General features: G+C 46.8%; 2 protein-coding genes across 3 annotated transcripts in view; one reads left to right on the top strand and one right to left on the bottom strand.

Annotated features, from left to right (window-relative positions):
* The window catches only part of FBXO43 (F-box protein 43), a 30,689-nt gene extending 19,862 nt beyond the window's left edge, over nt 1–10,827 (bottom strand). Inside the window, exons 1-4 of the mRNA XM_062189864.1 lie at nt 10,776–10,827; nt 10,494–10,598; nt 4,145–4,738; nt 3,846–3,986 (exon numbers count right to left, since the gene is read on the bottom strand). Of these exons, the coding sequence (XP_062045848.1) occupies nt 3,846–3,986; nt 4,145–4,738; nt 10,494–10,598; nt 10,776–10,827 (892 nt within the window). The remainder of the gene's footprint in view (nt 1–3,845; nt 3,987–4,144; nt 4,739–10,493; nt 10,599–10,775) is intronic.
* Nucleotides 10,828–10,966: 139 nt separating this feature from the next.
* On the top strand, nt 10,967–13,570 carry POLR2K (RNA polymerase II, I and III subunit K). 2 transcript variants are annotated; one of them, XM_062189488.1, is made up of 4 exons: nt 10,967–11,100; nt 11,786–11,855; nt 12,502–12,594; nt 13,220–13,570. In XM_062189488.1, exons 2-4 carry the CDS (start codon nt 11,795–11,797, stop codon nt 13,240–13,242), a joined length of 177 nt encoding a protein of 58 aa, XP_062045472.1. In that variant the 5' UTR covers nt 10,967–11,100; nt 11,786–11,794; the 3' UTR covers nt 13,243–13,570. The 2 variants fall into 2 exon arrangements, with proteins under 2 accessions (XP_062045472.1, XP_062045473.1); XM_062189489.1 differs by lacking the exon at nt 10,967–11,100 and adding an exon at nt 11,112–11,186.
* The last annotated feature ends 7,363 nt before the right edge of the window (nt 13,571–20,933 follow it).

Below are 20,933 nucleotides of genomic sequence, written 5' to 3'. Positions count from 1 at the left end.
CCCGGGAAGGCAGTCGAGGATGGCCCAAGTGCTTGGGCCCTGCACCCGCATGGGAGACCAGGAAAAGCACCTGGCTCCTGGCTTTGGATCAGCGTGATGCGCTGGCCGCAGCGGCCATTGGAGGGTTTCCAACGGCAAAAAGGAAGACCTTTCTCTCTGTCTCTCTCTCTCTCACTATCCACTCTGCCTGTCAAAAAATTAAAAATAAATAAATAAATAAATCTTTTCTAGAAAAATAAATTTCAATTAAATCTTAAAGCAAAGATAAATGTATTACAGTTTTTGATACCTCTCCAGATTATGAAAAAGATATGAAGAAAATTATCATTCCTTCAGTTTTCTGCAGGCCAAAGGCATGATTTTTCCCTCTATTAAAAGATTTGGGGCGGGGACAGTGACGGGGTGTTTGGTGCAGCAGTGAAATAGCTGCTTGGGACACCCGTGTCCCACATTGGAATGCCTGATTCGAGTCCTGACTGCTCGACTTTCAATCCAGCTTCCTGCTAATGTGCATCCTGGGAGAGAGCAGGAGACAGCTCAAGTCCTTGGGTCCCTGCCACCCATGTGGGAGACCCCGATGGAGTTCCAGGCTCCTGGCTTCAGCCTGTCCCAGCCCTGGCTGTTGTAGTCATTTGGGGAGTAAACTTGCAGATGGAAGATCTCTCTCCTTCCTCTACTTCTCTCTGCCTTTCAAATAAAAATAAAAATTAAAAAAAAAATAAAGATATTAAGAAAATTTATTTTAGTGAACTATAATGGTATAGTAGTTTATTTATGCCTAATATACAACAGTTAAATATGTAAGAGAATGGGCTTGCTACAAAATCAAATAGCTGGGGCTGGCATTGTGGCATAGTGGGTAAAGGTGAAGGACGGCTGAAGTCCTTGGGCCCCTGCACCATGTAGGAGACCTGGATGAAGTTTCTGACTCCTGACTTCAGTCTGGCCCAGCCCTGGCCTTTGCAGCCATTTGGGGAGTGAACCAGTGGATGGAAGATCTCTCTCTGTCTCTCCCCTCTCTCTGTAACTCTGGCTTTCAAATAAATAAAGTAAATCTTTTAAAAAAATGCTAATTTCCAACAGATCAAAACATTTCTTTATGGTATAATGATCATTGGAAGATCATTTTTACCGGGGCAAGTATTTAACCTTTTAAAACGAAACTCTCAGAGTGGGCATTTGGCACGTCAGTTAAGACGCCACTTGGGATGCCTGCATCCCATTTCAGAGCGCCTGTCTTACAGCACTGGCTCTGTCTCAGACTCCAGTTTCCTGCCAATATGCACCCAGGGTGGCAGCAGCCGATGTCCCAAGTATTCGGGTCTCTGCTATCCATGCCAGAAACTGGGATTGAGTTCTGGGCTCCTGGCTTCAGCTTGGCTCAGCCCCAGCTGTTGTAGGCATTTGCGGAGTGAGCAAGTGAATGAAAGATCTCTCTGTCCCTGCCTTTCAAGCCAGGGGCTTTCAAATAAACAAAAAAAATTAATTTAAAAAATTTAAAGCAGGGGCTGGCACTGTGGTGTAGCAGGTAAAGCTGCTTCCTGTGATGCTGGCATCCTGTATGGGTGCTGGCTCATGTCCCAGCTGCTCCACTTCCAATCCAGCTCCCTGCTAATGGCCCAAGGAAAGCAGCTGAAGATGACTCAGGTGTTTAGACCCTGCCACCCAAGTGGGAGACCCATCTGAAGCTTCTGACTTCGGCCTGGCTTAGTGCTGGCTGTTACAGCCATCTAGGGAGTGAACGAGCCAATGGCAGATCTCTCACTCTTTTCCTCTCTCTGTCTACATCTCTTTTAAAATACAGAAATCGGCCGGCGCAGTGGCTTAACAGGCTAATCCTCCGCCTTGCAGTGCCGGCACACCGGGTTCTAGTCCCAGTTGGGGCGCCGGATTCTATCCCGGTTGCCCCTCTTCCAGGCCAGCTCTCTGCTATGGCCCGGGAGTGCAGTGGAGGATGGCCCAAGTGCTTGGGCCCTGCACCCGCATGGGAGACCAGGAGAAGCACCTGGCTCCTGGCTTCGGATCAGCGCGATGTGCCATTGGAGGGTGAACCAACAGCAAAAAGGAAGACCTTTCTCTCTGTCTCTCTCTCACTACCCACTCTGCCTGTAAAAAAAAAAAAAAAAACAAAAAAACAGAAATCTTTAAAATAATTAAAACAGAATCATATACCCCCTTAAAATAATTTTTTAATATTTATTTTTCATCTACTTAAAAGGCAGAGTGAACACAGAAACACACACACACACAGAGAATCTTCCACCTACTGTTCACTCTCCAAATGCCCACAACAGCCAGGGTTGGGCCAGGGCAAAGCCAGGAACCCGGAATCCCACCCAAGTCTCTCACATAGATGCAGGAACCCAATTACTGGGCCATCATGTGCTACCTCCCAGGATGCATTAGCAGGCAGCGTGATCAGAAGCAGAGCAGCTAGGACTTGAACTGGCACTCTGGGAGGGCATGTGGGCATTGAAGGCAGCAGCTTAACCAGCTGGGCCACAACACCTACCCCTTCCACACCTCCTGTAGATACATCTCACGCATCTTCCTTTTAAAAAAGGATTTCTCTATTTAGAAGGTAGAGTGACAGAGAGAGAGGGAGAGATGTACAGAGATCTTCCATCTGCTAGTTTACTCCCCAAATGCCTACGACAGTGGGGCTAAACCAGGCTCAAGTCAGGAACCTGGTTCTCCTACATGGGTGGCAGAGCCTAAGTACTTGGACCATCACCTGCTGCTTCCTCAAGTGGATTAGCAGGAATCTGGATTGGAACAGCTAGGAGTCAAACAGGCACTCCGGAAAAGTGACACAGATGTCCCGGGCAATGGCTTAAGCCCCTGAGCCCCAATGCCCACCACACATGTTCCTTAGCTACGTACATGCCCTCAGATCTGTGCTAACTTCTGCACACGTGTAAGAGCCAAAACAATGATCAAACTTTGATCAAAACATTTTAAAATATGTGTTCATATTTTAAAATCTTTTTTGTTTTCCAAGTATTAATAATACAGACTGTGTTTTCAAATGACATCTTAATTTCCCCATCTCTGAGAATCATTGTATTAAAAAACAGTTTGTACTCGGTTTGGTAAAATTAGGTCAGGGAGTGCTTTTAAAAGGACAGGGATCTGGTGCAGTGGTTAAGATGCCTCTTGGGATAGCAGTATCCCTTATCAGAGTACCTCATTCGTTTCCTAACAATGTGTGACTAGGAGGCCAGTGCTCCTGGGAGACCTGGATGGATTTCCTGGCTCCTGGTTTTGGCCTGACCCGGCCCTGCCTGCTAACCAGCATTCGGGGAGTGAACCAGTGACGCTGTCTCAAATAAATAAAATGTAACCGTTCTGCTATTTTACCACTAGGTGTCTCACTATGCTCGAATTTGGGAAACCAGGAGGCAAAATGGTTAGAAACCAGGCGGTCATACTCCCTCCCCTAAAAACCACAAGCTACTGGCAACACACACACACACACCTTATATTTTTCTGTTCATCTACACATTTGCAGCTGCCTCCAACGAGCTTTCCCTGTTGTCATCCTTTTCATCTTTGACTACCCCGAAGATGGCCTCAAAACTTGATTTTTCAAAAAACTCGAAACTCTTTAACAGCATCCATGTACAATCAGGGAATGTTCACCGACCGATCAAACCAGTCTGTTTCAGTCGGGCTTTTTAAAAATACCCGGCTCCCGATCAAGTGTTAAGAACACTTATCTCTAAAGCGCTCTTTTTTTTTTTTTTTTTTTTTTGAAAAGCATCTGTCAAACCAGAAAACCACACATTCGCTATTTAACCGTATTCGAATCGTTTTCCTCTGTCAAAGAGGCAGCTAGCTCTTACCCTCGGGAAGTCTCGGGCTCTTAGACGTCAAAGCTACGCAGCCTTCCAAATCAGAAAACCTCTCACCTCTGCCTTTCAAATTCAGGCCACAGCCCCGGCCCTCCGAGGGAAGAAAAACAAAAGCACCCTCAGGCTGGACAACTCATCCCAACGCGCGGCAGCGGCGCGACACCGCGACCACGCGGTTCCACCGGGCTGTGCGCCGCAGGGATCGCTCCTAGCGCGTCCGCAGGCCCGGGGCCGGGGTCCCTCGGGGTGTTTTTTTTTTTTTTTTCCTGCAGCCCCCTCAGGGAACAGGCCTCTCCGGAGCCGGGTTTTTCTCCAGAGGAGCCTCCCCAGCCGGGTTTCCGGAAAGGCAGCGGGGGCCGCCGCTCCCGGCCCCTGAGGCGCTGCCGGCGGCTGGCGGCCTAACGGTCTCACCGGGACGCCGAGGATCCGCTCGCGCCCTCCGGCCACCTTCTCCAGGCCGGGCTGGCGGCACCTGGAGCACAGCAGGCCCTGGCACCTGGAAAACAACACAGTGGGGCGCGGGCGTGGGGGCGTCCGGGGGCCCGTTAGCCGGCGCCCACCTGGGGGCAGAGGGCGCGGCGCCCGGGCGGGGCTGGGAGCCGGGGAGCCGGGCGCGTCGGGGAGGAGCCGCGGCAGGGCCCCCAGGGATGCCGGGCTATGGCAACCCCCACGCCAAGTCCGCTTGGGGCCGCCGCCTTTCCCTCCTTCGGTTTGAACTGCCCGCCGCGAGGAACCGCTGCGCGCAGCCCCGCCCCGGCCCGCGCCGCGCCACGCCCCTCCGGCCCCGCCGCGCCACGCCCCCCGGCCCCGCCGCGCCACGCCCCCCCGGCCCCGCAGCGCCCCCAGCGGCCGCCCGAGTACCCGCAGGCATCTCCCTGACCCGGCTGCAGGAGCGCCCGAGCGCTCTCTGCTAATGCGTCCGGGAAAGCAGTGGAAGATGGCCCAGGTGCTTGGGCACCTGCACCCATGTGGAAGGCCTGGAGGAAGCTCCTGGCTTCTGCCTGGCTCAGCCCTGGCCGTCTACAACCATCTGGGGAGGGAACCAGCAGTTGGAGACCCTTCTCTCCGTCTCTCCCTCTCTTTTTCTGTAACTCTTTCAAATAAATAAATCTTTAAGAGAAAAAAGTGAAATGCCATTGATAGTTTAAACTTTTTTTTTAAGACTTATTAATTTATCTGAAAGTCAGAGTTGCACAGAGAGAAGGAGAGACATAGAGAGAGGTCCTTCAGCCACTGGTTCACTCCCCAGATGGCCACAACAGCTGGAGCTACGCCTATGTGAAGCCAGGAGCCAGGAGCTTCTTCTTGGTCTCCCACACGGGTGCAGGGGCCCAAGGACTTGGGCCATCTTCTACTGCTTTCCCAGGCCATAGCAGAGAGCTGGATGGGTGGTGGAGCAGCCAGGACTCAACGGGTGCCTATATGGGATGCCGGCACTGCAGGCAGTGGCTTTACCTCCTACACCACAGCGCCGGCATTTGACAGTTTAAACTTAATCCTAACCCTAACCAAACTCCCAGATACCTCAGTGCTAAATAAATTTTTTTAAACTCTAGGTTCTAGGTTAGGTTCAATGAGTGTTTACAGGCTATCTTTTTTTTTTTTTTTTTTTTTGACAGGCAGAGTTAGACAGTGAGAGAGAGAGAGAGAGAGAAAGGTCTTCCTTTTCCATTGGTTCACCCTCCAATGGCCGCCGCGGCTGGTGCACTGCGGCCGGCGCATCGCGCTGATTCAAAGCCAGGAGCCAGGTGCCTCTCCTGGTCTCCCATGCGGGTGCAGGGCCCAAGGACTTGGGCCATCCTCCACTGCCTTCCCGGGCCATAGCAGAGAGCTGGCCTGGAAGAGGGGCAACCGGGACAGAATCCCGCGCCCCGACCGGGACTAGAACCTGTGGTGCCGGTGCTGCAGGCAGAGGATTAGCCTAGTGAGCCATGGCACCGGCCTTACTGGCTATCTATTATATACTAGGCACAGTCCTGCCCTTGGCAGCTTCTAAGACCCCTTCTTTCACCCACCTGCTCTCTAAATGAGACCTCCTTCTTCAATATTTAGCTTCTATTATCCTATGCTACATAATTCTCACTCAGAACTTGTAGTGCCACATTAAAACCAGTAACAGCCGCTACTACCTCTCTCTCTCTCTCTCTCTCTCTCACACACACACACACACACACACTCACACGTGCGCGCTTGCATGCGCTTATGCTCTTTGTGAATGTCCCTTGGCCATCTTAAATGAAGTATGCTCAAAAATCACAATAATTGGGGCTGGCACTGTGGCTTAGTGGGTAAAGCTGCCGCCTGCAGTGCTGGCATCCCATGTGGGTGCTGGTTCGAGTCTCAGCTGCTCCACTTCTGATGCAGCTCTCTGCTGTGGCCTGGGAAAGCAATAGAAGATCTCCCAAGTCCTTGGGCCCTTGCACCCACGTGGGAAACCTGGAAGAAGCTCCTGGATCCTGGCTTCCGTGCAGCTCTGGCCACTGTGACCAACTGGGGCATGAACCAGTGGACGGAAGACCTCTATGTGTGTGTAACTCTGACTTTCAAATAAATAAATAAATAAATAAATAATTTTTAAAAATCACAATAATATGACAGAGTTCCAGCTATGTGCAAATTACTGGGCCGAGCACAGGGCAAGCTAAAGGGAGCAAGGCCCGGCTACTGCTGCTCAAGGTCTCATTGGTACAAGTGTTGTGGCACAGGAGAGCAGGACCAACTTATGCTACTTGGGAAAAGGGTGCAGCGCTACCTTCATAATGACCATGACATAAGGTGGATTTTGGTGGGACAGGGAGAATTTAAAACGCAGACAACAGGGAATTCCAAGCTCAAAAGAAAATGTGCAACAGCAGGAAAATTCCAACAGTTGGGCACCTTAGTGAAACGGCACATAATTTTTTAGAGCTAAAGACTACGACTTTTGGAAAGGGCAAGAGAAAATTCTTGAGAAGGGGCGGAGGGCACGGTATGAAGAGTTTGGGATGCATGTTGAAAGTCTGAAGTTTTACTAGGCAACACAGAGTGATTTAGAAAGACTGCTCCGAAGACAGGCGGGAGGACACAATTAAGAGAGGTGAGGGTGGCTACCAGGAGACTCGCTGGGAGACTGCATTACTCTGGAAGGTAGTAGGGGTGGAGAGGAACCTGAACCTGACAGTTCAGCTGGCAGAATCAACTGCATGGCCACAAGGCGAGAGGGTGAGGAATCCAGGCTTGGGAGAAACTAAGGGGGTTGCTAAGTTTGAGGCACCAGGAGGACCTGAGGTGAGGAATTGGTGAATTTCACTTCAAAACAGCACCTCTTTAAAGCTGTCCCCACACACAATCCCTCTCGGAGTGAATGGTACCCTTGCTAGCTCTTCAATACAAATCTCTGTGACAATCATCTCATCCGGTCTCTTGGTTAAATTTCCTCTGTGTTATCGTCTTCAGAAACATGGCAGTATTGATTTATTTTGTTTAATGTCTGCTCCCCACCCCCATCCCAATGTAAACAGGGCAGGGAATTTTGCCTATGGGTAAATAAAATCCACATAACACCCCCCAAATCCATTTATTCTTTTAAGGTTTATTTTTATTTATTTGAAAGGCAGAGCAGCAAGAGAGAGGGACACACACATACACACACACAGATCTTCCATCCACTGCTTTACTCCCTACATGGCTACAAGAGCCATGGCTGAACAAAGCCAAGCCAGGAGTCCGGAAATCAATCTGGGTCTCTCACATGGATGGCAGGGGCCCAAGTACTGGAGCCACCTTCCACTGCGTTCCTGGGTGAATTCACACAGAGCTGGATCAGAAGCAGATGGAACTTGAAGCAGCTTTCCGATGATACATGGGACTCACCCACTGCGTCACAATGCCGGCTTCCCACAAAACACTATTTAAAATAAACATTGCCCTTTTCTCTTTTTTTTTTCCCAGTAACTTATTTTTTCTTAAGATAGTATGATTGAAGAGCAAAAGAACATATGATAACTTTTTTATATTGCTCAATGGATAAAGTTCACCCCTCTGCCCCCCAAAAGGCAAAAAGACATCTAGTTACATTTAGATTGAACTTACTTCATATATACTCCACCTTTAAGCCAATGAGCTGTGCTTTTTGTTTTTTACCCACCACGGTCTTTCCACCACCACCCCTTCCCTCTCTTGGGTTTGGTGTCACCGCATCATTGACTCTAAATTCTGAAACCCATCTACTTTCTTTTTTTTTTTTATTTTTTGACAGGCAGAGTGGACAGTGAGAGAGAGAGAGAGACAGAGAGAAAGGTCTTCCTTTTGCCGTTGGTTCACCCTCCAATGGCTGCCACGGCTGGTGCGCTGCGACTGGCGCACCGCGCTGATCCCAAGGCAGGAGCCAGGTGCTTCTCCTGGTCTCCCATGCGGGTGCAGGGCCCAAGCACTTGGGCCATCCTCCACTGCACTCCTGGGCCATAGCAGAGAGCTGGCCTGGAAGAGGGGCAACCGGGACAGAATCGGTGCCCCGACCGGGACTAGAACCCAGTGTGCTGGCACCTCAAGGTGGAGGATTAGCCTATTGAGCCGCGGCGCCGGCCTGAAACCCATCTACTTTCCACAAGAGCTCACATTTCCTTTGGGGACCATGCAAAATAATGTAATGGGAGAGTTTTCTAATTATTCTAACAATCAAATGATGTAGTTATATTTAAAATATAAGCAAGAAAAAGTAAGGTATTCAAGACAACAACAGCAACTTTCATCTCCATAACCACATTAAAAGAAGTTAAAGACACTCCTGGCCAAGATGGCAAGACAACCACCCTCATTAGCACAGAGCAATGCAGTGATGTGCGCCATGTAGTAAGTGCTCAAGAAAAGTTAGCTCTTATTGACAGAAGGTAGTTTCTATACAGCATGCTACACGGTGATGCTCAAACTACTGGTTCCAGCTGCTAGGAAGGTAGGTGTCATGCTGGGCACTAGCACCAGTATGTACACTTGTAGATGTGAATCTCTGTGCTATCATTTGTCACCACCCTACCATTTCATAGGGTACCAGGCAGGATCCATTCCAATTCTACACGGGTTGATCCATTCATCTCCATGCGTCATCAGCATCACCTTGATATTTTGATTGCTGTTAGAAAACAGAACAGCTTGAAATGAGTTTCACTTTTAGAACCACTCCCTCATCTTTATCTTCAGATAATGACCTCGTCTATACATCTCATACAGAAACCTATTGCAACTCTTGTATTGAATGACTGCTTCTCTTTGATTGTAACAGGCGTGATGGCCATATTTATGCTCTGTTAGCATGTTTGTGGAGGAAGAAGCAGGAAACTGTTTCCCCAAAAATATTTGATTTCTTATGTGAAAATTTCCATTTAAAAATATTTATTTATTTGAAAGGAAGAGAGAGAGAGAGAGAGAGAGAGAGAGGTCTTCCATCCACTGGTTCACTCCCCAAATGGCCTCAATGGCCAAGACTGGGCCAGACCAAAGCCAGGAGTCAGGAGCCTCCTCTGGATCTGACATGTGTGTGCAGGGGCCCAAACAGTTGGCCATCCTCTGCTGCCTTCCCAGGCACACTAGCAGGGAGTGGGATTGGAAGAGGAGTAGCTAAGACGTGAACCACTGCCCATATGGGATGCTGGTGTCACAGGCAGTGGCCCTACCTGCCACACTGCAACGCTGGCCCTAATATTATTTTATTACAGAGGCCGAGAGTGAATCAGCTGGCTCACTCCCCAGATGCACACAACAGCCCTGGTTGAAATCAGGAGCCGGTTACTTAATCCAGTTCTCCTATATGGGTGGGAGGGAATCAAGTACTTGAGCCAGAACCTGTTGCCTCCCAGGATGGCCATCAGCAGGAAGCTGGAATTGAGCAGTGGAGCTGGGCTAGGCCAAACTCCTTCCCCCTGGAAAGATGGGAAAATCCCAGCTGGATGTCTCAAGTTGGTCTGTGGAGATGCAACCACACAGTTTGAACTTCTGGAAATGAAAGGTGAAGCTAAAGTTCTCAAGTTGACGGATGGAGTCCTACTTAATAAGATACCAAAGACACAGTGCATGTGGGGGAAGCAAGCCTGCTTCTACAATTAACTTTATAATAACTATTAACAATTATTTCTGGGGCCAGAGCTGTGGCACAGCAGGTTAACCCCTGGCCTCAAGTGCCAGCATCCCATGTGGGTGCCGGTTCTAGTCCCGGCTGCTCCTATTCCGATCCAGCTCTCTGCTATGGCCTGGGAAAGCAGTGGAAGATGGCCCAAGTCCTTGGACCCCTGCACCCACATGGGAGCCCAGGAAGAAGCTCCTGCCATTGTGGCGAATTGGAGAGTGAACCATCAGATGGAAGACCTCTCTCTCTGTCTCTGCCTCTCTTCTCTCTGTGTAACTCTGACTTTGAAATAAATCTTTATTAAAAAAAACACAATTATTTCTATAAAGTTGTAATAATTTTTTTCTTAGCTCTGCTTCTATTATAAGTAAAATATCTTTTGTGAAAGAAGTAAACGAATGTAAATGTTCGGAATCCAATCGGCATTTATGCCACTGAATATTCTGATCTTTGAAAGACTGCAACTCCCACAAGCACTTCTTTTTTTTCTCCTAGCAGGAATACATGGGACCGAGGGAGGGTCAGTGAACCGCTAAAGCTACCCAAATCCTTTAGCTTTAAGTGCGAGGTGTCGAGGGTGCGGCCCCGCAGGTGCGCCTGCGCTGTAAAACGAGTAACAGGAGTGGAGGCGAGGGAGAAGCAAAGGGCTGGAGAGCAAAAACGCGATCAATCATGACAAGGACGGGAGGCGGCTGGCACACAGGTACCCAACAACCCGAAAACAGCCTGGAAAGTGCTTTTCTACGTGGTTAAAAAAAAAAAAATCACTGGTTAACCGAGCCTAAGTCACTAGAGGAACGGCGCGTTCAGGATTCCACCGGCACTTGCCACCTCCGTCCCTCTTCTCAGTCCCGGTTCTTCCGGAAAAGCGTTCATTTCCGCCAATCTCACGAGTCAGAAATACAAACTTCCTTTGAAGAACTGTTACAATGATTTTCTTTCCTGAAAAATGAGAATAGCTAAGGGTTAAAAAAGGTATTCGATGTCCACAGAATCCGATGTGTGCAAGAGAACCGGTTTTAGAACCTTACGCAATCTCGGTTTCCGGGCGGAAGGGGCGGTGCTCGTCTTGCGTCATAAGCCAGCGCCGGAAGTTGACAGCGACGCTGCGTATTGGGAGCAGATGCGGAGTTCCTCCGTGCTACGCAGGTAAGGCGTTATGGGGCTGGGATTTAGGTGTGGGTGTTTGAGCCAAACCAGAAAGACACTTGGGGGCTCAGAAGGTCCAGTACGAGGTTAGAGTCAGGAGATGCTGGTGGAGGAGTTGGTGCCGTCAGTCCTTTCCCTGGTTTCTTTTAGTTGAGCTGTTTAGCCATTGGGAATTATTTTAGTATTCTTCCCGGCGGTTAGTCTGTTCCCCTTTGGAGGGATATATATATATATATATATATATATATATATATATATTTTAAATCTCAGGCTATAGTTTGGAAAGATGGTACATCTTTAGATGAGAACTCGAGCCTTGCAGCCGAATCTGAATCCTTTTGCCTTTAGTCGTTGAGTAATTAATTCTGCGCAAACTAGTATCTCTCAGCCTCGCTTTTTTCGTGTATAAAATAGGAGTGACACTCGAGGGTTGTTGTGAAGATTATAATGAAGGAACAAAATGCGGATCATTTTCTATCGTGCCCAGTTTGGGGTCGACTCTCAGTACTTGTGTGTCTCTGTGTGGTTTGCTCCTTAGACCTAACTCCCAGGCACGGAGAAGAGCGCAGATGAGGGGGAACTGGGATCTCTTTCAGTTTTTCCTGAAAAGACAAGGGGAGGGAGGGCTGTTCGGGTTTGTGAAGATCCCCTTTGTGATGCTGAGGATTTGATTCTGTGATTGCAGGGACCGACAATGGACGCCCAGAAAGACGTTCAGCCCCCGAAGCAGCAGCCAATGATATATATTTGTGGAGGTAAGGGTGACGCTACATAATGTAAGAGTACTTTGCTTAATTTGTTTTTGAAATTATTACAGTTATCCTTTGACTGGATGAGTCATTGGTGTTTAAAGTTATAAAGGAGCTGCCGGCGCCGTGGCTCAACAGGCTAATCCTCTGCCTAGCGGCACCGGCACAGCGTGTTCTAGTCCCGGTCGGGGCGCCGGATTCTGTCCCGGTTGCCCCTCTTCCAGGCCAGCTCTCTGCTGTGGCCCGGGAGTGCAATGGAGGATGGCCCAAGTCCTTGGGCCCTACACCCGCATGGGAGACCAGGAGAAGCACCTGGCTCCTGCCATCGGATCAGCGTGGTGCGCCGGCTGCGCGGCAGCCATTGGAGGGTGAACCACCGGCAAAAGAAGACCTTTCTCTCTGTCTCTCTCTCTCTCACTGTCTAACTCTGCCTGTCAAATAATAATAATAATAAAGTTATAAAGGAGCGCCTCGTAGCACCACTTAAAACTCTTGTTTGCTCTGGAAAAACAGCATTGCCCACAACTCTCTTTTTTCCCATTGAGTATATTTTGTAATAGCATACCCTTGCCTGATGTGCTTAAGATAATTTGCCTGTGTGCACTGTTTTCCTTTTAAATTTGAGTAAGCCTTTTTTTTTTCTTCTCCCTAGAATGTCACACCGAAAATGAAATAAAATCCAGGGATCCAATCAGATGCAGAGAATGTGGATACAGAATAATGTACAAGAAAAGGACAAAAAGATGTATCCTTTAACCCTACTTTTAAAATCTGAGGTAGGAGCCAACTGCAGAGTGACGCAGGGGTTGATAGAGACTACTTCTGGTAGAAAGCGTAAGAACTTTGGGTTAATTAAAGAGATATGATTAGCATTTTTCATAGACCAGAACTCAAGCACTAAATAATTGAAATACTAGTTGATTTTGATTCTCATAAGTTTATTTTCCAGAGATTCTGTATTTACATAAGAATTGATTGTTAAGCTTGACAAATAAATTATACAAGGAGTAATACAAATATTGTGTATGCTGCTTGGTGGGAAAAAGTGGAGCCAACACATTAGACCAAATACTGAGAGTGAGTTGTAATTTTCTAACATAACAGTTTTTTAAAATCACAAGTTATTACCTTTAGCATTCAGTGCTTTTTGATACATTGGGTTTTTTTCATTGGTTGGAAAAAGTGCTCATAAAAATTGAAAGCTTTTATTTACTTTCCATCTAGTTGTCGTAATAAATAGTGAATTCCAGGTCTTTGTGCATTTTAAATTAACAAACTAGCTTGTTGTACATAGAAAGTGATTTGGAAGTCTTCAGTCTTTTTCTATAATTTTCAGCTACATTTTTTTTCCTTAACTCAGATGAATATAGTGGTGGTCTTTGATGCGCGTTGAAATGTGCATTCAGAGGAATATCTTCATTTGTACTTGCATTTGCTGTTAATGTTTCTCATTGTACGGCTTTGGTTTAGCATCTTTTTGAACTACATATGATTTCATTTTTGAACCATATTGTATTTAGGTATCTTTTAATGTAAAGAAGTTAAATTACATGACTTATAATTTAATTTTATTGTTTATGTAATGTGACACAAATGAACATTAAAATTACTTTCTTAAACTATACTTGCAATCAGAACCTAGAATCATCTGGGGTCCTTGTGAAAAATGCAGATTTTTAGAGCCCTCTGAAAGTCTAATTAAATAAATTCCTTGGAAATCACTGTGTCATGAGATGTTTGTGAAATTTCCAGTGTCTTTGGTACAGAGTGTAGCAGTATATTTGCTGTCAGCGTACGTATGTCATTTTAAGTTCAGTTTTTCATATACTACATGTCCTGTGGTAAGTAATAGGCCTTTCTGTATACTGTATGAATATTTTTCAAATCTTGGATGAGGAAAGGGAAATGGTTTAATGGCTGCTTTTTTTTTTTTTTTTTTTTTTAAGATTTATTTGAAAAGCAGAGTTGCAGAGATAGGTAGGGAGAGACAGAGAAAGAGATTGTCCATCTCTAGTTCTCTCCCTAGATGGCCACAACAGTCAGGGCTGGGCCAGGCCAAAACCAGGAGCTTCTAACTGGGTCTCCCATGTGGGTGGCAGAGGCCCAAATGCTGGGCCATCTTCTACTGCGTTTCCAGGGTCAGGGAGCTGGATCAGAAGTGGAGCAGCCAGGACTTGAACTGGTGTTCATATGGGATGCTGGCATCGCACGTGGCACCTCTACCTGCTATGCTGCAACACTGGCCCCATTGGCCACTTTCTGTGAAACAAAATTGACCCCAGCAAGGTGGCTGACACACACTGTTATATCAGGTACAGTTTGCCAGGTGTAGTCATTCATTCAGGCAAAACAGTTCTGCTTTCAGACTATAAAGAGAATAAGGATCGGCCTCCCTTGAATTAGTAGATAAATGTTTAAATCTTTTGCTGCAGTGTTTGATATACAGAATTGATTGTCCAAGATTCCATCATTGTGGAAGGTCATCTTGGCCTGAACATTATGTACAAAGATTAAGTGTATTCCAGCTTTATTAATACCTATGTCTGTGACATTTTATAAAAATTATCCATGTCAGTTTTTTAAAAGATATATTTATTTATTTGAAAGCACAGTTACAGAGAGGCAGAGAGAGAGAGGTCTTCCATCTGCTGGTTCACTCCCCAAATGGCTGCAACAGCTGGAGTTGGACTAATCCAAAGCCAAGAGCCAGGAGCTTCTTCCAGGTCTCCCACGAAGGTACAGGGGCCCAAGGATTTGGACCATCTTCTACTGCTTTTCCAGGCCATAGCAGAGAGCTGGACTGGAAGCGCAGCAGCTGGGAGTTGAACCAGTGCCCATATGGGATGCCAGCACTGCAGGTGGCAGCCTTACCCACTACACCACAGTACCGGTCCTTCCATGTCAGTTTTAAAGAAAAGACATGTTTCTACTGCTATCCTTATATACTTACTAAGTTGTATGAATTTAGATTTTTAGCCAGTGCCGCTGTAGCTCAGTAGGCTGATCCTCCGCCTGCGGCGCCGGCACACCGGGTTCTAGTCCCCGTCGGGGTGCCGGATTCTATCCTGGTAGCTCCTCTTCCAGTCCAGCTCTCTGCTATGGCCCGGGAGGGCAGTGGAGGGTGACCCAAGTGCTTGGGCCCTGCACCCGCATAGGAGACCAGGATAATCACCTGGCTCCTGGCTTCGGATCAGCGCAGTGCGCCGGCCGTAGCGTGCCGGCTGCAGCGGTCATTGGGGGGTGAACCAACGGAAAAGGAAGGACATTTCTCTTTGTCTCTCTCTCTCTCTCACTGTCCACTCTGCCTGTCAAAAAAAAAAATAGTTTAAAAAAAATGAATTTCGATTTTTAAAGAATGCTTCCATGGTCCAGACTTTCCTTTATATATGGCTTTCATAATTTTAGAATTCTGTTATAACCTATCTTTGTCTTCTTTAGTCATGTATTTTATCTAAACACACACACATAGTATATGATAGCTATTATAGTCCTCTAAATGGTAAACTCTAAGTTACTGATAATGTAATTATAGTTCTTTACTTTAATCAGCACATTTAGATCATTTGCATGTCAGTAGTTTAGTGAGTATCATTTTGTTTAACTGGACAGAGCCACTTAATGGAAAAAGATTTTTTAATTAATTAATTTATTTGAAAGAGTTACACAGAGATTAGGAGAGGCAGAGAGAAAGAGAGGTCTTCCATTTGCTGGCTCACTCCCCAATTGAATGCAAAGGCTGGAGCTGTGCCAATCCAAACCCAGGAGCCAGGAGCTTCTTTGGGTCTCCCACATGGGTGCAGGAGCCCAAGGACTTGGGCCATCTTCCACTGCTTTCCCAGGCCAGAGCAGAGAGCTGGATCAGAGGTGGAGCAGCCAGGACATGAACCAGCACCCATATGGGATGCCAGAACCACAGACCAGGGCTTTAACCTGCTGCGCCACAGTGTCAGCCCCAAAAGTGGCTTTTCCTTGTATGTGTATTTTGTCTTTTTAAATTTTTTGATTAACATAACAATGCTTGTACATTTTGACAGGGGTGATTATCTTAATTAAGGTGTGGGGTGATGTGATATGCAGGAATAGACTAATATGCTTTCTACACATTAATTATTAATTACAAAGGGACAAATATTAACCATTACCACAGAGAACTCCTACAGACATTTTTATCTTAATGACAAGATGGAAAAACTGCCACCACTGCCTCCTGAATAGGGCCAGCCTACATGACCAGGAAACAGAAAACCCAAGCTGGGGAACCTTCTGATAACATTCCATTGATGGTTATTCCTCAGTTTTGATGATTATAACATGGCTATAGAAGCAAATTTTTTAAAAGATTGCTTATTTGAAAGGCAGAGTTAACAGAGACAGAAAGGGGAGAGAAAGATATCTCCCATCTTTAGGTTCACTCCCCAAATGGCCAGGGCTGGCCAGAATGAAGCCAGGTGCCAAGAGCTTCTAGGTCTCCCACCTCGGGGTGGTAGGGGCCCAAGCACTTGAGCCATCTTATGCTTTTCGCAGGCCATTAGAAGGGAGCTAGATCGGAAGTGGAGCAACGGAACTTGAACCAGAGCCCTTATGGGGTGCAGGCGCTGCAGGTGGCAGCTTATGCTACGCCACAGCACCGGCCCCAAGAAGTAAATCTTTTTCAATGCATTTACTTATTTGAAAGGCAGGGATAATTATTTTCCATCTGCTGTTTCAGTCTCTAGATGGTTGCAACACAGCCGGGGCTGGACCAGGTCAAAGCCAGGAGCCTGCGACTCCCTTTGGCTCTCCCACATGTGTGTGGCAGGGGCCTAAGCACTTGGGCCATCTTCCCAAGGTGCAATAACAGGGAAATGGATCAGAAATCGGAGGAGCTGGAACTCAAACTTGCACTCTGATATAGGATGCCAGCTTACAAGCTGTAGCCTAACTCACTGCTCCACAATGCCAGCCCAAAGTAAGTCTTAGGAAATGCATACAAAAGCATTTAGGGATGAAGGAATTTGATATTGCAACTCTCAAGTGGTTCAGAGAAAAATCTGGATTGACTGATGTACCTGCTGAATGAATGAACCTGCCTCTAGCCCTTGGGAAACTGCCAAAGGTGTGAAGATTAGGCATCTTCCAGCTCGCAGGTACAGGCTCGACTCTTATTCAAACCCTTAAAGAGATGCAAGGTGGTTAATGGCCTTGAAACTCAGAAGCACTCAGAATTCAGATGCCCACTAAGCTCTCCACAATGAAATTCTTTATATATATATACATATATATATATATATATATATATGTTTTTCTTTAAAGATCACTTATTTACTTGAAAGGCAGAGAGATTTTTCCATCCACTGATTCACTCCCCAAAAGGCCACAATGGATGGGACTGGGCCAAGCCAAAGTCAGGGGCCTGGAACTCCATCATGGTTTCCCATGTGGGTGTAGGGGCCCAAGCACTTGGGCCATCTGCTGCTGCTTTCCCAGGTGCATTAGTAGGGAGCCACTTTGGATTTGGAGCAGCCAGGGCTCAAACCAGCGTTCATACGTGATGTGATGTGGCATTGCAGGTGGCTACTTAACCTGCTGTGCCCCAACACCAGCCCCCACAATGAAGTTCTTAACACACAGCTGATGGCACGCTGTTTCCTCCTTTCTCTGGCTCTTTCTCCTCACCGTCAACCCAGGTACAGTGCCGGAGAGAGCCAAGGCTGATACCTGATCAGGCTGAAGGAAACCAAACTTAAAGGTTACCATTTTACCTCATTTGCTTTTCAGATGGCGGGGGTGCGGGGTGAGGAAGGGAGCAGGAGAATGAAATCTTTTTTCCTAAACCATATGGCAAAACAGACTTCTTAAAAATGGAAGATAAGGTGTAGACCTTAGTGTATTAAAAGAAACATTTACTTGCACTCTAAGCAGAATTTTAAATTAAGTTTTATTTACCTATTTTAATACTTTAAAACTTTGTTCCTTATATATCTGAATATTTTCAAAACCCTCTAAAAGTCCTTTTAGTAATTCTAAACATTAGCAGCTCTCAATTAGCATTTCAAGATGTCCACAAACTTATACTCCAAACATTGATTGTCTAAGCATTTGCTGTTTTTCAAATGTAGGTATTACTGTGACCAATTTTCAAAACATACATATATATATATATATATATATATATATATATATATATAAAGATTTTATTTATTTGAAAGGCAGAATTACAGAGGCAGAGAGAGAGAGGTCTTCCATTCACTGGTTCACTCCCCAAATCACCACAATGGCCAGAGCTGGGCCAATCCGAAGTCATGAACCAGGAGCATCTTTGGGTCTCCCATACGGTGCAGGGGCCCACAGACTTGGGCCATCTTCTGCTTTCCCAGGCCATAGCAAAGAGCTGGATTGGAAGTGGAGCAGCCGGGACTTGAACTGGTGTCCATATGGGATGCCAGCATTGCAGGCAGCAGCTTTAACTACTATGCCGCAGCACCAGCCCCCAAAAACCTATATATTTAAAAGCAATACTGAAGTCACACACTTGGTCAAAATGTGTTTATCATTTATTACTAAAGTATTACCATCAGGTGATAACCCATATTTTGTTAAAAATTACACACACTGAAACAAGGTGTTTAGCCTCGTGGTTAAGACACCTGCATCCTATTTACTTTATTTACTTATTTATTTGAAAGACCTACAGAGAGAGGGAAAGACACAGAGAGAGAGTTTATCTGCTGGTTCACTCTCCAGCTGGCTGCAGTGGCCAGGCTGGGCCAGGCCAAAGCCAGAAGCCAGTCTCCCATGTGGGTGCAGGGGCCCAAGCACTTGGGCCATCTTTTGCTGCTTTCCCCAGCCCATTAGCAGGAAGCTGGATAGGAAGTGGAGTAGCCAGGACACAAACTGGCACCCATATGGGATGCTGGCGTTATAGGTGGCGGCTTAACCCACTACACCAACTGGAACTCAAGGGGATGGTGTTGTGGTGTAGCGGGTCAAGCCACTGCCTGCAGCACTGGCATCCCATATGGGTGCCAGTTCGAGTCCCGGCTACTCCACTTCTGATCCAGCTCTCTGCTCTGGCCTGGGAAAGCAATAGAAGATGGCTCGAGTCCTTGGGACCCCACACCCATGGGGGAGACCTGGAAGAAGCTCTTGGCTTCTGGTTTTGGCTCCGCCCAGCTCTGGCCATTAGGGCCATTTGGGGAGTGAACCAGTGGGTGGAAGATCTCTCTCTATCCTTCTCTCTTTCTGTAACTCCACCTTTCAAATAAATAAATAAATCTTAAAAACAACCTTGGAACTCAAAATGGCTGTTTTCAGTCAGCCACCTATCTCTATGATTTTTCATCTACGAAATGGAAGTAATTTTACCTCTTACCAACTTGGACACTTTTAAGGAAAAAAGGTGATGCTTTATAAAGATCCTTTTGAATGGTTTGCTAATACAAAAATTAATAAATTTGAGATTGAAATTAACCCATAACCTGCCCTCTGAACAGCAGTGAATGGAGATTGCTTCCAGATCCAGCTTTACCACTCAGGGACTGCCCGATTCATTTCTTTTAACCAGCTTCACTGTCAAAGTGGAAGAATTATAATTGCTCTGAGACTCTGATCTTGAAAGATTGAGCTTTTGGAAATTCAAAAGCAATAGGTGAAATAAACTAATAGAAATGTAAAGAGTTGAGGTTAACATTTTGCCTAGTAGTAAGTAGTAGAAATGTAAAGAGTTGAGGTTAACATTTTGCCTAGTAGTTAAGTCTAGGCCATATCAGAGTGTCTGGGTTTAAGCCATGACTTCCTACTGATGTGCACACTGGGAGGCAGCAGGTGATCCAAGTAGGTGGATCCCTGCTACCCATGTGAGAGAGCTGGATTAGGTTGCTGCAGGACTCCTGGTTTCCGTTTGGCTTGGCCCTAGCCAGTACAAGCATTTGGAGAGTGAACTAGTGAATGAGGACACACTGTCTATCAAATAAATAAAATCAGAAAAAACATCTAGGGCCGGCGCCGTGGCTCAACAGGCTAATCCTCCGTCTTGCGGCGCTGGCACACCGGGTTCTAGTCCCGGTCGGGGCACCGGATTCTGTCCCGGTTGCCCCTCTTCCAGGCCAGCTCTCTGCTGTGGCCCGGGAGTGCAGTGGAGGATGGCCCAAGTGCTTGGGCCCTGCACCCCATGGGAGACCAGGAGAAGCACCTGGCTCCTGCCATCGGATCAGCGCGGTGCGCCGGCCGCAGGGGCCATTGGAGGGTGAACCAACGGCAAAAAGGAAGACCTGTCTCTCTGTCTCTCTCTGTCTCTCTCTCTCACTGTCTACTCTGCCTGTCAAAAAAAAAAAAAAAAAAGAAAAGAAAAGAAAAGAAAAAACATCTAAAGAGTTGGCTGAGAAGGTGTCATGACAAGTGCCTCTTCCCATAGATGCACACATACATATCTCCATCTCTCCTAGAGTAAATTCTGTGTAGGAAATTAGTGATGGTGGGGAACAGGTGTCCAGCCTAGTGATTGAGATGCCTGCGTCCCACAGTGCAGGGCCCGGGTTCAAGACCTAGCTGAGCCTCCTGCTGAGGTAGATCCTGGGAAGCAGCAGTGCTGGCTCAGGTAATGGGGTTTCTGCCACTCTGGTTAGTTGGTGGTGCTCCTGACCTTCCTTTGATTGGTGCTGCCGTGCTGTTTAGGGAACTTTTGATGGCTAAGTGAGCCCTAGGTGGTCTGCGGCTGTTACATGTAGGTGGTAGTCACCACCTGCCCCAGACCCCGAATTCCCCTGCCCACACCTGGAATTCCCTAAACAAAGCCCTCTGGACAGTACTGGCCAACACAGTTTTATCTATTGGAGAAGCAAATGACTTCTTGAGTCTGGCGATTAGAACCTTGTAGCTGTGTTGCTGCCTTACTTCATTGAATTCCACAGGCAAGGACGCTCTGTGCTAAGGGAGACAGGTGAGGGGCTGGGTCCTGCTTTTACATTATAGGGGTTTGGTCTCATAGTAATTAAGGCTAATGAGGATGGTGACTGGACCAGGGTGATAGCTGTGGAAAGGGATGTATGATAGATTTTTTTAAGAAAATATTTATTTATTTGAAAGGCAGAGTTACAGAAAAAGAGA

The sequence above is a fragment of the Lepus europaeus genome, chromosome 4, assembly GCF_033115175.1.
Source record: "Lepus europaeus isolate LE1 chromosome 4, mLepTim1.pri, whole genome shotgun sequence".
Taxonomy (NCBI): Eukaryota; Metazoa; Chordata; class Mammalia; order Lagomorpha; family Leporidae; genus Lepus; species Lepus europaeus.
Note: the sequence above shows the minus strand (reverse complement) of the source record. Positions and strands in the feature narration are given on the sequence as shown.